This window comes from Carcharodon carcharias, chromosome 6 (genome assembly GCF_017639515.1).
Source record: "Carcharodon carcharias isolate sCarCar2 chromosome 6, sCarCar2.pri, whole genome shotgun sequence".
NCBI classification, from domain to species: domain Eukaryota; kingdom Metazoa; phylum Chordata; class Chondrichthyes; order Lamniformes; family Lamnidae; genus Carcharodon; species Carcharodon carcharias.
In genome coordinates this window covers 22,743,947-22,759,159 of record NC_054472.1, presented here as the reverse complement: position 1 = coordinate 22,759,159, position 15,213 = coordinate 22,743,947, and the positions used below count along the sequence as shown (strand labels likewise).

The window sequence follows — 15,213 nt, the reverse complement described above, 5'->3', positions numbered from 1 at the left end:
ATTTTTATTTAATTTCAGAGAAATGTGATCAAGCTCACAAAACATTGCAAATATAGATCGACTGTGTTTATAAGTAAAGATATACTTGATATTCCATTTTTCCTCAGCTATTTATTTATTATCTGGATAACTTGTTAAAACATTAAATAAAAGATGTTCTTTGTATCATTCTGTTTCTAAAGTAATGCAGAAACTTTCACTGCCAATCGAAGATTTCACAGCTGTATTCATGTCTCTCTTTCTGAAAACCCGTTTATTGGAGGGTTTACTTAGACAATAGCAATGTCAAATAGTGTTTAGTTATTTTTTTAAATCTTGAGGTTACATCTAAACTGTAGCTTTTTGCTAGAATTATATTCCAACTATAATCATCTAGAATTATCAAAGAAAACAGCTGTTTAAACAACTTTGCCCTTTGGATAGTAAAGCAAAGCTTTGGTAAGTCCACACCTGGGGTACTGTGTACAGTTTTGGTCGTACCTAAGCAAGGTTATACTTGCCTTAGAGGAGGTACAGTGAATGTTCTTTCTTGCCCTCCCACCTGCTCCTGAACTCCTCCTGCCTACCTAAAAATTGAGGTTGGGTGGGAAATGGCCTTTAAATAGTCATTAATTGCCCACTTAAGGGCCTCCATTGAGGCAAAGGCAGGCTGGCCTAGGCCTTGCTTGCCCCACCGTAATACTGAGGGCAGCTTGGAGCAGGCGGGAGGGCAGAGGGAAGGCCATCCAGGGAATTTTACAGGCCCACCCCTGCCTGCAAACCCATCAGCGTGGGGGCATAACATTCAGCCTGTGATCTCATTGAAACACACAAGATTCTTTATGACTTTACAGGATAGATGCTGGAAAACTGTTTCCCAAGGCTGGGGAATTTAGAACAAGTGATGGCAGTCTCAGAGTAAGGGGTCAGCCATTTAGTAGTGAAATGAGAAATTTCTTCACACGGAGAGTGTGGATCTTTGCAATTCTCCACTGCAGAGAGCTATAGATGCTCAGTTGATGAGTATATTCACATCAGAGATTGCCAAATCTTTGGATACTCAGGGAATCAAGGGATATGGGAATTGTGCGGGAAGGTGTAAATGAGGAAGAAGATCTGCCTTGATCTTACTGAATACTGGAGTAGGCTCGAGGGTCCAAATGGCCTACTCCTGCTCCTATTTCTTATGTTCTTATGTTCAATGAGTTTTTAGCTTCATTTCTGTAGACAGCAAGAGAAATTTTAGAACCAAAGAACAATCAAGGAAGGAAAACCTATTTGATGCATTAGTGCCCCTTTCCCTAGTTCCCTATTTGTCCCAGGTTAAGTTACATTTCGGATGTTTCTGACATCTCTGTGTTGCTATTGGATTGTACAGTAGAGCCGCATAAAATATTTACTGTGACATGATTAATTACGTATTCATTCTATCTTTACAGTACTTTTTGTTTGATTACATTGGTCCGACAGAAATATTGTTTGACAGAATCATTAAACTTTCAGTAAGTAATCACAAGATTATACATATTTTAAATTGTGTTTTGCAAACAATCAGGTAAAAGATGCTGCAAAGCCGTAACTGCCCAGTGTACTATTACTGAATCTCATTACAATTTAGGAAAAGTTGGTCTGTAAGAAGTTCCTCATGTTACAACCAGGATGGGGTGAACTATCAAACCCCACTACTCCACAGGCCGTACTATTAATTTAAATGTTGAATTTTCTCACCGAAACGGCCAATTGGGTACCTATATCTCTAGAAGAAAAAAGATTCTGACCAGGCTTCTTTCAAAAACTCAGAATGATTAATTTATTTTAGAACAAAGCTTCTTTTAACAAGTTGGAAGCACTGGTTAACACACAGTTGTAATCAGGGAGTATAACTATCTCTCTCTTCCTAAACAATTCCCCCAGCACACACACAGACAAACAAAAGACAAACAGATAGAGTCTCTCTGCAGAGGTGGGCTTTGGAGGATGGGCGTTATAAAATAAAGGATAAAGTCCACAGGGTCTCAACACTGTCAACCTGGAGTTCTCTTGTGTGGAGACAGATCACTGCTCCCAGTGGATGCCTGGAAGTTCTCACTAGTGGTCTCAGCTTTGCAGGTGCAAATGCAGACTAGTTTCACACTCAGATAAGGGTTTTCTGGCTACAGGTTGATAGCCACACACAATTTTAGGCAAGATAGAGAGAGATGGAGCCAGTCAAGGTAGCTTTCTTTCCTCAGCTTATTCTCCAACAAGACTGCCTTCAAAACAAGCAGGTTCACAAGTTAAGTTTTTTTCTTCTTTCCCACGTGATTGCCTTTTGTCTCCAAGCTTCTCATTAATTAAAGTGCTTTGCAATTCAACACAAACAAACAACTCCTTCTCAAGTGCCATATAGGTTAAGTGATTGGAAGAGGCCTATTTGTTCACAGTTCCAAGGTGACATTCTTTATTAAAAAAATCGCAGGTTAGCATCCACATGTCCAGATCATGCCAAATCCTTCCATTTTGTACAAGAAAACTTCAGTCTTGAGAGATATGATTCTAACAATCATCCAAAAGTAGAAATGTTCTCGTTGTGATTTGAACATGCAGGGTGAGTGTAAGTTGAGCGCCAGTGAGTTGGCAGTTTGCCACCTCACTCCCAATTGTTATTTCCATTGAATCGTAGAATGGTTACAATCCACAAGAAGACCATTCAGCCTGTCATGTCCAGGCTGGCTCTCTGCAAAAGCAATGCACCTAGTGCCACTCCCCTGCCTTTTCCGTGCAGCTCTGCAAACTTTTCCTCTTCAGGTAATAATCCAATTCTCTTCAGCCACAACTGAAGCTGTTTCCACCACCCTTTCAGGCAGCACATTCCAGATCCTAATCATACACTGCATAAAGAAACTTTTCCTCATGTCATTGTTGCTTCTTTTGCCAATCATCTTAAATCAGTGCCCTCTGGTTTTCAACCCTTCCAGAAATGGGAACAGTTTCTCCCTATCTACTCTGTCCCAAACCCCTCATGATTTTGAATACCTCCATCAAATCTCTCAATCTTCACTTCTCCAAGGAGAACAGCCATAGCTTTTCCAATCAAGCTACATAACTGAAGTTCCTTATTCCTGGAACTATTCTCGTGGATCTTTTCTGCACCCTCTCTAATGCATTCGCATCTTCCTAAAGTGTGGTGCCCAGAGCTGGATGCAGTACTTCAGTTGAGGTTGAACTAGTGTTTTATACAGGTTTATCATAACTTCTTTGCTTTTGTAATCCATTCCCCTATATATGAAGGCAATGAAGTCAAGAGGGATCTCAAATGGAACATCAATTCACTACCTTGTTTCACACTCTCACACAAAATCAAGATCTACACTACAGTCTAGGGCAAGGGAAGAAATCCTTTGTGTAATAAAATTATAATTATCCTTTCTAAAGTGCAGGTTTAATGATTACATAGTGCACAGAGGAACTCTCTCCCTGGATTTTTACATTTATTGAAGAACTATTAATCATTCTCTGTTTTTGATTTTACGTAAACATCGCATAGATTGGGATTGGCAGAGGATATATCTGGTATTTTGACCAAATACTTGACAAATACAGTGCTAGATAGGAGCAATACTCAGGCTACACAAAATTGCTTTTTATTGTAGTTAAAAAAAATTGTCCCAACTCTTCTGTGGCTCTAAAGGAAGTCAAGATGCTGCAGTACTTCACCAAGTGGCCAATCTTGTGTTAGTCTGGGCAGGGAACATCAATAGAATTCTTAGCTATGTGGGTTACTAGAGCCTGGTCCAATTTATATTAACTATTTTCTCAATTTTCTCAATTTCCACAAAAGTGGCCACTATTGGTCAGAATTGTGACTAATGATCAGAAGCGGGAAATCTAACTGATCTTTATCATAAGAATGCTGAAGCCAATAATCATGCCCAGACTACAAACTCAGGTCAGCTAGCTCATTACAGAACAAGGACTGAACTGGGAATTTTTTTGTTTCTATGGCTCCGATTGTAACTCCTCCCCCCTCCCCCCAACAAGTGGAAATTTGGTCTGGGGTTGGGGGGGGCAGGATAAAAATGAGTTAGTTATTTAACACTATCCCCCCCCCCCCCCCCACCCCACCCCCCACCCAGCCTTAATTATGCAGGTTTGGCCCAATAAAATTTTCCCCAAGAGATATAAAGAGGTGGGGCGAATGGGAGAGAGACAGAGAGAGGGACTGAGTGGGCCATAAGGCAAACCTGGATATTTTAGATTTGCCTGTGGGCCAGGAGGAGCAAGAGTGCTCCTCTTGACCTCACAAGGAAGCCTTGAGCCTCATTTGCCTCAGGTGTTGTCCCCTCACTTTCTCCACCTCGTGATTGTGACCAGCAAACATCCTCAGGTCATCTCAAGAAGTCCACCAGCTGACGAAGAAACCCTGCTCTCACCTGCCCTGCTGCTCTGGTGGTGGGTGTGGTCAGGTTCGGGTTGGACAGTGGGAACATTTATATGAATAAGATCCAGCCTTTGCAATCAGCTGGATCTGCAGATCCCCGGACTCCAGGCTTCACTGCCTAGTCCATGGCTCTTGTGCGCTGTACCTGCTTCCCTTTAAAATCTACCATGCAGTGTATGTAGGATTAGAAGGATAATTAATAGCAGCACCAGAATGGTTTATTATTTAATGAATTAGTGATATATTAAGGAAACCACATAAAGAAACCATGTGGATATACTGCCTGAAATCCATTCATGAAAAATTGTCTCTGTTTTTTTTGTGCAATTAGGCACAAATTTCAAACCTAAAAGTTTGCCTTTATTACAAGAATAAAGAACTATCAGCAAATGAACTGATCTAAAGCTTCCCCTTGTTTGATAGATTTAGTAAATTAGTACAGAAATAAAATGGAAATATCCTATTTTTAATATCCTATTTTTAATGGAAATATCCTATTTTTATTCTTAACATCTTGCTGAGTTTTTCAATAAACCTTTCACTCAATTCCTATTTGTCAAAACATTGATGTAATCATGCAGGTTTTGCATTCCAAGCTGATCCGTGGAACGCTGATAGGAGCATTTAAACTGGATGTGGGAACAGTTCACAATGAACCAGGTACATTTAAATGTTATCAGCTCAAAGGTATGGGAGTATTTGGGGGTGGGGGGGGGAGAGGTGGAGAGGAGGGCAGGGAGATGTTGGGTGGGGGGGAATGCTTTCCTGACCATTCTTTGAGACATGCATGCTAGACGAATCACAGTGCCCATCCGGAGGGTGAGTTCCATTACCAGAATTGTGTTCAGACCCAAAAGATGTTCTGATACTCAATGAGTCGATAGACCCGGGATGGAGTTTTATGCCAAGGTGGTTTTATGGTCCGGCCAAAGTCAATGGAGTTTAGAATGGCTCGCCGCATTTTACTGCCCCCATTCCCGTTGCACTGGCCCTGGAAAATCACTCCTCGTATTCCATACCGACTTGTTAACAAGCTTCTCCTTAACATATTTCATTATTTTGAATGTCATAGAAGAATTTGGGTGTACAGCATTTGAAATTAGAAATGCTAGTTTTGAATGTGTATCATTTGTCAGAGAAAGATTGCTGGTGACAATTCTTCCATTGCGATAAGCTACTTCTGTTCTGAATATTTTCTTGGGTTTTTCTTTACTTTTCTTTATGCTCAAAGTTGTCTATATAATTCCTTCTGCACCTTCTGTCTTATCCTCCTGTGTCAAGCTACTTGTTCTTACTAAGAAGCTGGATCAGTTTTCCTCCTGTACTTAACCCAGTTCAGGATGATGGTTTAATTCCCTCAATGAGACTAATTTCATGGGACTTGGTGTATTGTGGAAACTGCAACTTCCAGTGTCCTTTCCAATTTACCTTGTAGGACCTCTTGAAAGAGTAAAAAGAAAATCTCGCATTTGTATTCAGTCCTTCATCTGCAATGAACTTTGTCTTTGGTATGATCATTACCATGTGTAAACGTGACTAAGATCAGATGAAGGACTGCATTCTTTGCTACTGTGCTGTAGATAGGCCCATTACCGCACTCCCATCTTTGCTATCACTGTGATATTTTACTTAGTTCTGTTGAAGAGTCATACGGACTCGAAACGTTAACTGTATTCCTCTCCGCAGATGCTGTCAGACCTGCTGAGTTTTTCCAGGTATTTTTATTTTTGTTTTGCTATCACTGACCTGGATTTAGATCGCTATCCTCACCGCCCCTCCCCCACTCCAGGAAAGTAGCTATCTGAGTCTGCCTGCAAATGTCAGAGGTGGGGCTTGCTCAATTCCCTCTCTGCTGCCACCACAGGGACCACCATGAGAGGGATGGCACTACAAGGCTGGAATTCTCTGCAATTTCTACCCCTACAGCCCCACATTTCGAGGTAGAGCCTTCTTACCTCTTCCTCCTGGCCAGTTCATTGAGATCCTTTACTGGAATTTAAAAATAAATATTTGGGGCTCTTCCGCCACTTTAACTGTTGACATCTGCTTCTTCTGTTTAGAGGATGTCCAAAGTCTCCTTTGCAGCATTGTCGAATTCGATTCCCTGGTGAAATCAGGTTCCCTCTTGGTGACATTGATGCCAATTTGGATGCCCATCTTGTATAGATGACCAACCCCGATCCAGGAAAATGGATAAGGGTTAGGACAGTGGGTGGAAATCCTGTCTGACCGTAACTCCATTACAACCCAGGAGGAAAATTCATCCCAAGTTATTAATTGATTTTATTTTGGTTGTGTTGGGTAACAGTGGAGAGTTGTTGGCCTTGTCTTCACTGTTCTTTTTTGAAATGGGCAGAGGCTTAAAATGTGTTCTAACCCATTGAGGGAAGGCCACATCGATGGTGAAAATATATTGAAAATTGAGCCAATTAGTGAGCAAGCAATTGGTCAGGGATCATGGGCCTGGGGTGTTTGAAAAATTCTGAATGAAATAGTTTGGAAAAAAGAGTACAGAATACAACGAGTACAAATAGTGATTAACTGTTAAATTGATGTTCCTTTTACGTTTGGTATTCTTGCAAATTGGCCTGATGAGTGCAAGATAAGAAGCTTCAACAGCATGTGTCTTCTTTCAGCAATACTCAATTTCTGCACTACCAAACAACAAATAATGATAATAAATAGCTAACATTTTATTGCAGCTTGCTGATAGACAAGTTATCTCAACCCCATGACCTGTGCTTGTATTTCTCTAATGCTTATTTCAGAGCTGAGCTGGCTGTGTGGTGCTGGGTGTGGTGGGGTACCTGAGATGATTGAGTAAGACACAGATGGACTAATTTACCCTACCAGACATGTGGAACCATCAAGCAACCTGCTTATGGATTATAAAGTTGTCGTGCAATGCTTATTTTTAGCTTTCAACTTTTACAATTAAGCTCATTTACTCCTAACCAGCATTCTGAGAACTAGGATAAAAGAATTGCTTATTCTACCGGTTTTGTTTGGACGCTTCATTTTGCAGTTCACATTTTTTCTAAAGCTTTAATTCATAATTTCAAAAGAGCTTAGTGGCACTTTGAAGGATGCTTTTCTGTTCAGAAAAGGAAAGTATAGAGGTTTCCTGCAGAGTCACCAGTTAACCTGGAACTGCTGGGTTATGCACACGAGGGGCTTAAAAACACAGTTCTGAAACAACCTCTTGCTGATCCCAGTGATATCAAAACTGGAGTGAAAGGCTACTTTAAATGTGACATTTCAGTTATTAGGAATGGAGATAACATGCAACCTCCTCAGAAAACCAGTGAAGGTGCTGAGGAAGAAATTGAAAAGCATGTGTTTCTCTCCAAGCCACACAGCATCCTGACTTGGAACTATGTCGTCGTTCCTTCACTGTCACTGGATCAAAATTCTGGAACTCCCTTCCGAACAGCACTGTGGTTTTTTTTTATTTGAATGGCGGGGAAGCAGTTATGGTTCGATATCAAGGATAACAGTCCATTCAATGGCTTCAGCTGATGGAGTGGGTGAATTGGTTGTCATGCCACCATGTGGACCTCTTGGGGCAGGAGCTCAGTGTGTGGGTAATGGTCTGACTTGGATGGCCACACTCACAACTTGAGCTGTTCCTCATGTTCCAACTGTCAAACAAGTGCCCACATCTTCCCTGGCCCATTCTCAAATGGTTGAGGTTTGTCCAGGTATTTTGTGAAAGTTTGAAACCTGGGGCTCCACCACTCGGGTCGGTTGCCAGGTTGTGGTTGGCGATGTTTGAGATCATCAAGACATGGGACTGTCATCAGTTTGTGTGGAGTGTGTTCCAGTAGGGACAATGGGATTTCAGACGAGCGCTGTGGATGTGCCTACAACACACAGACTGAGTAATTCAAGAAGGCGGCTCACCTTCAACTTGTTGCGGTTGGAGCAATCAGGGATGGGTAATAAACGTTGGCCTTGCTAGCGGTTCCTACATCTATGAACGAGCATTTTTAAAAATCCATGGTTTAGGCAAATAACTGTAATCTAATTGCCCTGTGATCTGCTGGAGTGCGGTACTAGTTTCAGCAATACAACAAAAATGTAATTCTGGCTGGTTATTCATAATTTTAAATGAATGGATTAAAGTGAACATACTGAATTAACTTTTTCTCTTGTCCTTGCTTTAGGCCGTCAGTTCTGTAACAAGTGGGCACCTCTTACTGATCCCAGTGATATCAGAACTGGAGTGAAAGGCTACCTTAAATGTGACATTTCAGTCATTGGGAAAGGAGATAACATGCAACCTCCTCAGAAAACCAGTGAAAGCGCTGAGGAAGAAATTGAAAAGTACGGTTGTACTCTCATCCCTCCTGAGCAAATCGAACGAAAGCAAAGTAGTGATAAAAGTGCTGGAAAAGCTCAGCATGTTGCGCAACACCTGCAAAGAGGGAAACAGAGTTAATGCTTCTAGTTGCTAAGCTTTCATTAGAACTGCAAGAATGGGCATGTTCAGGGCCAAGGAAAGGGGAAAGAGGGGAAATAACAAAAGGGAAAGTCTATGATAGGGTGGAAGGCAGGAGTGACTAAGTAACAAAGTGGGTGCCAGGGCAAGACAAAGGGGTGGTAACGTATGTCGAGCAGCAAATTGTAACAGCAGAACAGTAGACAGAGAGGAACATTGGACTTGGGAGCAGGAGTAGGCCACTCCATGGCCTGCTCCATCATTCAATAAAATCATAGCTGATCAGGATGGGGTCTCAGCTCCACTTTCCTGCCTGCCCCCCACCACCCACCCCCCCCCCCCCCCCCCACCCCACCCCACCCCCCACCCCCCAATAACACTTGACTCACTTATCTAACAAAAATCTATCTAACTCAGCCTTGAATAAATTTAAAGACTCAGCGGCCACCACTTTCCAGGGAAGAGAAACCCACAGACTAACGCCCCTGAGTTTTATCTTCCCTCACAAGAGGAAATATCTTTCTGCAATGAAACAATGAAAATCAAGGCTGGGAATGTAGTGGGAGAAAGACAGGAGGGGTGTAGACCACCCTGTCAGCTATCAATAGGGGATCCCGCCCGGAAAATCAGCCCACACCTCCTCCACCCCCAGTGGCTCCGATGCAAGCCCCATTACCAGCACCCACTGTCAGAGAGAGAGAACAAAAGTTGTGTTCAGCTTCAAACATTTACACAATTAAAAAGAAAGGAAAAGAAAAACTGCCAGTGCTATAATTCTGAAATAAAAACCAGAAAATGCTGGTGATACATAGCAGAGCAAGGAAACATCTGTAAACAGACATGATAACTGTGGGTTTTCTGCATTGTTCCCTCGTTAAAGCAGCTTTGATGAACCTGAAATGTTGACTTATTACGTTCTTTTCAGGTGTTAACAGGGCTTTAGTGCATTTTCAAAATTTTCTATTCAAACCTATGTGCACTAGCTCTTGGATTATAATGTGGCAATTTAGTCATGGTGACGTGAATAACACTAGGCTTCAATGTAGGAATAAAATGTCTGTTTAGTGTTTGTTCATCTGAAAGTCAGCACCTTCGAGAGTATTTGTTTTCAACTAAATTTAGTGAATATGTACTTTAATTTAAAAACATCATGCTGAGGGGGATGATGTAAGTGCCAGTTCTAATTCAGGGGCCCAGTGGCAGCAGTATGTGTTACCAGATCAGCTGCAGTACAGTTGGATGCAGAGTAACGTCAGTGACATGGCCACTTAGCACTGAATTTGGGGCAGTTTTGTCCTTTAGGCCCATGAACACTGAAACAGGATTAGGAGACTGCCGAGCTCATTTCAAGTAGAACCCTTGCAGTCAGCACACCGAGTTCCTGAGTGCCTCAGCCCCCATTGTTAAATTTTGTTTTAAACAGCTTTGTGTTTCAGCTGATTTTCAATTCTTTAAAAAAAATGTAAAAGTAGTTAAATTTTTATTTACAATGCAATTTTTGGTCTGCAATAGGAATCTACTTATTCCGACTGGGTTTCCAACAGAGAGACCATGGGCAAGATTTTTTGTCAAAATTTACAAAGCTCAGGGACTGCCAAAGATGAATTCTAGCCTCATGGCAAATGTAACAAAGGCGTTCATGGGAGACAACAAGGATTTTGTGGATCCATATGTCATCGTCACCTTTTCTGGTCAAAGGGTATTACCTTTAAAATTATTTCTCTGTTTATTAGCACGTTCATTGAACAAGTCTGTAACCTCACAAAAATGATTGCGACTTGGAAATGAAACCAAGCTATATAACTTCAAATTTTTTTTTAGATAACTTTATTAATTAGTCCTGAATAGGATTACTACAGACAGGATGACAAGCGGTCTTGCCTCTCATTATGGTACATGTTATTTATTACAAAAACTAGAGGGCTGATTTAGCCCTGCCTTGCTGGTGGAAACCAGGCTGGTGGGCAGTTTAACTGGCTACAGCGATTTTGCACCCTTGTGAGGTGCAATTTTATTTTGCTCTTTTAGGCAGGACAGCTAGAAACACCCACTGGAAGACAATGAGGCCCTTCTTTAAATAAGCAAATTGGGCTCTGATTATGTCATTGGGACCCGGGTGCAATTTTAACCCAAGGCCTGCATGAAGAAGCCATCATGACTTAGAAATATAGGAATAGCAGTTGGCCATTTAGCGCTTCAAGCCTGCTCCATAATTCAATGAGATCCCAGCTATAAGACCATAAGATGTAGGAGCAGAAGTAGGTTATTTGGCCCATCGAGTCTGCTCTGCCATTCAATGAGATCATGGCTGATCTGATAATCCTCAACTCCACTTCCCTGCCTTTTCCCCATAACCCTTGATTCCCTTCCTGATTAAAGATCTGTCTATCTCAGCCTTGAATATACTTAACGACCCAACCTCTATAGCTCTCTGCGGTAAAGAATTCCACAGATTGACTACCCTTTGAGAGAAGAAATTCCTCCTCATCGCTGCTTTAAGTGGGTGCCTCCTTATTCTGAGATAAAGGTCCTAGACCCTCCCGCAAGGGGAAACAATCTCTCAGCATCTACCCTGTCGAGCCGCCTAAGAATCTTATATGTTTCAATAAGGTCTCATTCTTCTAAACTCCAAAGGGCAGAATTTTCGGGTCGGTGAGCGGGGGCGGGGCCCACTTGCTGACAGGTAAAGTGACACACAGTGACATTGGGTGTGCGTCCTGACATCACCGCGCGTCATTTAGATTGTCAGTTCGGCAGGTGCGCATCCAAGTCGGCTGTGCACCTACTGAACTGTCAAAGGCCTATTAAGGCCATTAAGAAAGTAATTAAAGTTGCTTAGAATGCTGCCCATCCAACCTTAAGATTGGCGGGCAGGCAAAGAGCCCAGGCGGCCTTCGCATTTTTCATGAAACCTCATCCACGTGCGGGATGAGGTTTAACGTAGGTTTTATTAATTAAATTAAAAAATTTTTAAAAATTAACGGACATGTCGCAGCTCATGTGACAGTTTCGAATGAGGGGACATGTCCTTAAAATTATTTTTTCCCTTTATTAAATTTTTTAGCACTTAAACTAATCTTCCTGAGGCGCATACTCAAAAGAGCGCAGGCCTCGACTGAGGGAATTCCCCCCCCCCGACCTCACAGGGTGCGCACAGCGCTTCCTGGTGTGTGTCACGCTGGGTGGGCCTTAATTAATCGTCCGTGTAAAATAGCAGCGCGCACCCAATCAAGGGCGCCAATCGTGTTTGTGCTTGCTCCCGCCAGCCCCCACACAACCCCCCCGACGGGGGGAATATTCAGCCCAATGAGTACAGGCCCAATCTACTCAATCTCTCCTCATAAGAAAATCCCTCCATCCCTGGGATCAACCTAGTGAACCTTCTCTGGACTGCCTCCAATGCCAGTATATCTTTCCTTAAGTAAAGGGTCCAAAATTGTTCACTGTATTCTAGTTGTGGTCTAACTAGTGCCTTGTATAGTTTTAGCAAGACTTCCCTATTTTTATACTCCATTCCCTTTGAAATAAAGGCCAACATTCCATTTGCCTTACCTATTACCTGCTGAATTTGTATGCTAGCTTTTTGTGATTCATGCACGAGGACCTCCAAATCCCTCTGTGCTGCAGCTTTCTTCAATCTTTCGCCATTTAAATAATATTCAGCTCCCCTATTCTTTCTGCCAAACCTCACACGTTCCCAGATTATATTCCATCTGCCATGTTTTTGCCCACTCACTTAACCTGTCTATATCCCTCTGTAGACTCCTTGTGTCATCCTCACCACCGGCCTTCCCACCTATTTTTGTGTCATCTGCAAACTTGGCGATAATACATTCACTTCCCTCATCTAAGTCATTAATATATATTGTAGATAATTGTGGTCTCAGCACTGATCCCTGTGGCCCTCCACTAGTCACAGGTTGCCATCCTGAAAATGACCTCCGTATCCCAGCTCTCTGGGGAGAATTTTCTCCCCCTTGGGGGGGGGTTGTGCGGGGCTGGATGCAGGTGGGCGCAAAACCAATCGGCGCCCCCAATCAGCTGGACGCCATCATTTTACATGGCGGGCCAATTAAGGCCTGCCCAGCGTACACGCACCCAGAAGCACTAAGCGCTCCCTGTGCTGGTGGGGGGGAGTTATTTGAGTCGGTGAGTGCGCTCTTTCACGCATGCATGCGAAAGAGTACAGAAATCTCTCTGAGGCACAAGGTGCCTCACGGAAATTACTTTCACTTATAAAGTATTGATTAAAGGTAAAAAAAAAAATTAAGGACATGTCCCCTCATGTGAAACTGTCACGTGAGCTGGGACATGTCCATTAATTTTATTAAAACACTTTAAAAACGTTCACGAGACCTCATCCCACCTGTGGATGGGGTTCCATGAAAAATGCAAAGGCCGCTTGGTCTCTTTGCCAGCCTTAAGGTTGGACGGGCAGCATTGCTAACAAGTTGAATTGGTTTTTTAATGGCCTTAATAGGCCTTTGACAGTTCGGAAGGCGCGCAACCACCTCTGGCGTGTGCCCGCCAAACGCAATATCTAAATGATGCACGGTGGCATCGGGACGCATGCCCGACATCACTGCACATCATTTTATGCCTCGGCGAGTGGGCCCCACCCCTCTGTCTCTGCCTTCTGTCTTCTATTAGTTAGCCAGTCCTCTATCCATGCTAATATACTACCCCCAACACAATGGGCTCTTATCATATTAAGGAGCCTTACGTGTGATAAGGCTATCAAACGCTTTTTGGAAATCCAAATATATTAATCTACTGGTTCCCCTTTAGCTATACTGTTTGTTACCTCCTCAAAGAATTCTAATAAATTTGTCTGGCATGATTTCCCCTTCATGAAGCCGTGCTGACTCTGCTTGATTATATTATGTATTTCTAAATGCTCTGCTATTATATCCTTTATAATAAACTCCAACATTTTCCCAATGACAGATGTTAAGCTAACTGGCCTATAGTTACCTGTTTTTTGTCTCCCTTTTTGAATAAGGGTGTTACACTGGCCGTTCTCCAGTCCTCTGGGACTTTCCCAGAATCTAAGGATTCTTGGAAGATTACTACCAGTGCGTCCATTATCTGTGTAGCTACTTCCTTTAATATTCTAGGATGCAACCCATCGGGTCCAGGGGACTTATTAGACTTTTAGCCCCATTAGTTTCCCTAGTACTTTTTCCCTAGTGATAGTTATTGTATTTATTTCCTCCACCCCACTTTTTGCCCCTTGATTATTTAGTATTTTTGGAATGCTATTAGTGCCTTCTACCGTGAAGACTGATGCAAAGTATTTAGTCAATTCCTTTGCCATTTCCTGATTCCCCATTATTATTCCCCAGTCTCATTCTCTAAGGGGCCTATATTGACTTTGGGTTCTCTCTTCCTTTTTATATATTTAAAGAAATGCTTACTGTCTGTTTTTATATTACTTGCTAGTTTATCCTCAAAGTTTATTTTCTCCCTCTTTTTGGTCATCTTCTGTTGGCTTTTAAAACTTTCCCAATCCTCTGGTTTACCACTAATCTTTGCCACATTGTATGTTTTTTCTTTCACTTTGACACTACCTTAACTTTCTTGGTTAACTATGGTTGGTTTATCCCCTTCCTAGAATCCTCCTTCCTTACTGGGATATATTTTTATTGTCCTACTTTCTTAAACGTCTGCCATTGTTCATCAACAGCTTTTTCTGCTAAACTCCTTTCCCAGTCCACTCCAGCCAACTCTGCCCTCATTCCTTTGTAATTACCCTTATTTAAGTTTAGCACAGATGTTTCCGAACTAAGTTTCTCACTTTCAAATGAATGCTAAATTCCACCATGTTATGGTCACTATTTCCAAGGAGATCTTTTACTCTGAGATCATTTATTAAACCTGTCTCATTACACATTACCAGATCCAAAATAGCTTGATCCCTGGTTGGATTCACAACATATTGTTCTAGGAAACTGTCCCAAATACACTATGAATTCTTGCTCATGGCTACCTCTGCCGATTTGATTTTCCCAATCCACATGGACATTAAAGCCATCCATGATTAATATACTGCCTTTTTCACATGCCATCATTATTTCTTGATTTATTCTCTGTCCAACAGCATAGTCACTGTTTGGGGGCTATAGGCTACTCCCACCAGTGTCTTCTTCCCATTGTTGTTTCTTGCCTCCACCCATATGGATTCCACATCTTCTGATTCAAGATCATTTCTTGTTATCATACTTATTCCATCTTGTACTGACAAAGCTACCCCAACACCCTTTCCTTCCTGCCTACTCTTTCGAAAATTTACATACCCCTGAATATTTAGTTCCCAGCTTTGATCTCCTTGTAACCATGTCTCCGTAATGGCTATAAGATCATACCCATTAAT

General features: G+C 42.1%; 1 protein-coding gene across 1 annotated transcript in view; it reads left to right on the top strand.

Moving 5' to 3' along the window:
* fer1l6 (fer-1 like family member 6) overlaps positions 1–15,213 on the top strand; it is a 170,338-nt gene that overhangs the window by 14,532 nt on the left and 140,593 nt on the right. The window contains exons 6-9 of the mRNA XM_041189238.1: positions 1,419–1,481; positions 4,981–5,059; positions 8,566–8,725; positions 10,353–10,539. Of these exons, the coding sequence (XP_041045172.1) occupies positions 1,419–1,481; positions 4,981–5,059; positions 8,566–8,725; positions 10,353–10,539 (489 nt within the window). The remainder of the gene's footprint in view (positions 1–1,418; positions 1,482–4,980; positions 5,060–8,565; positions 8,726–10,352; positions 10,540–15,213) is intronic.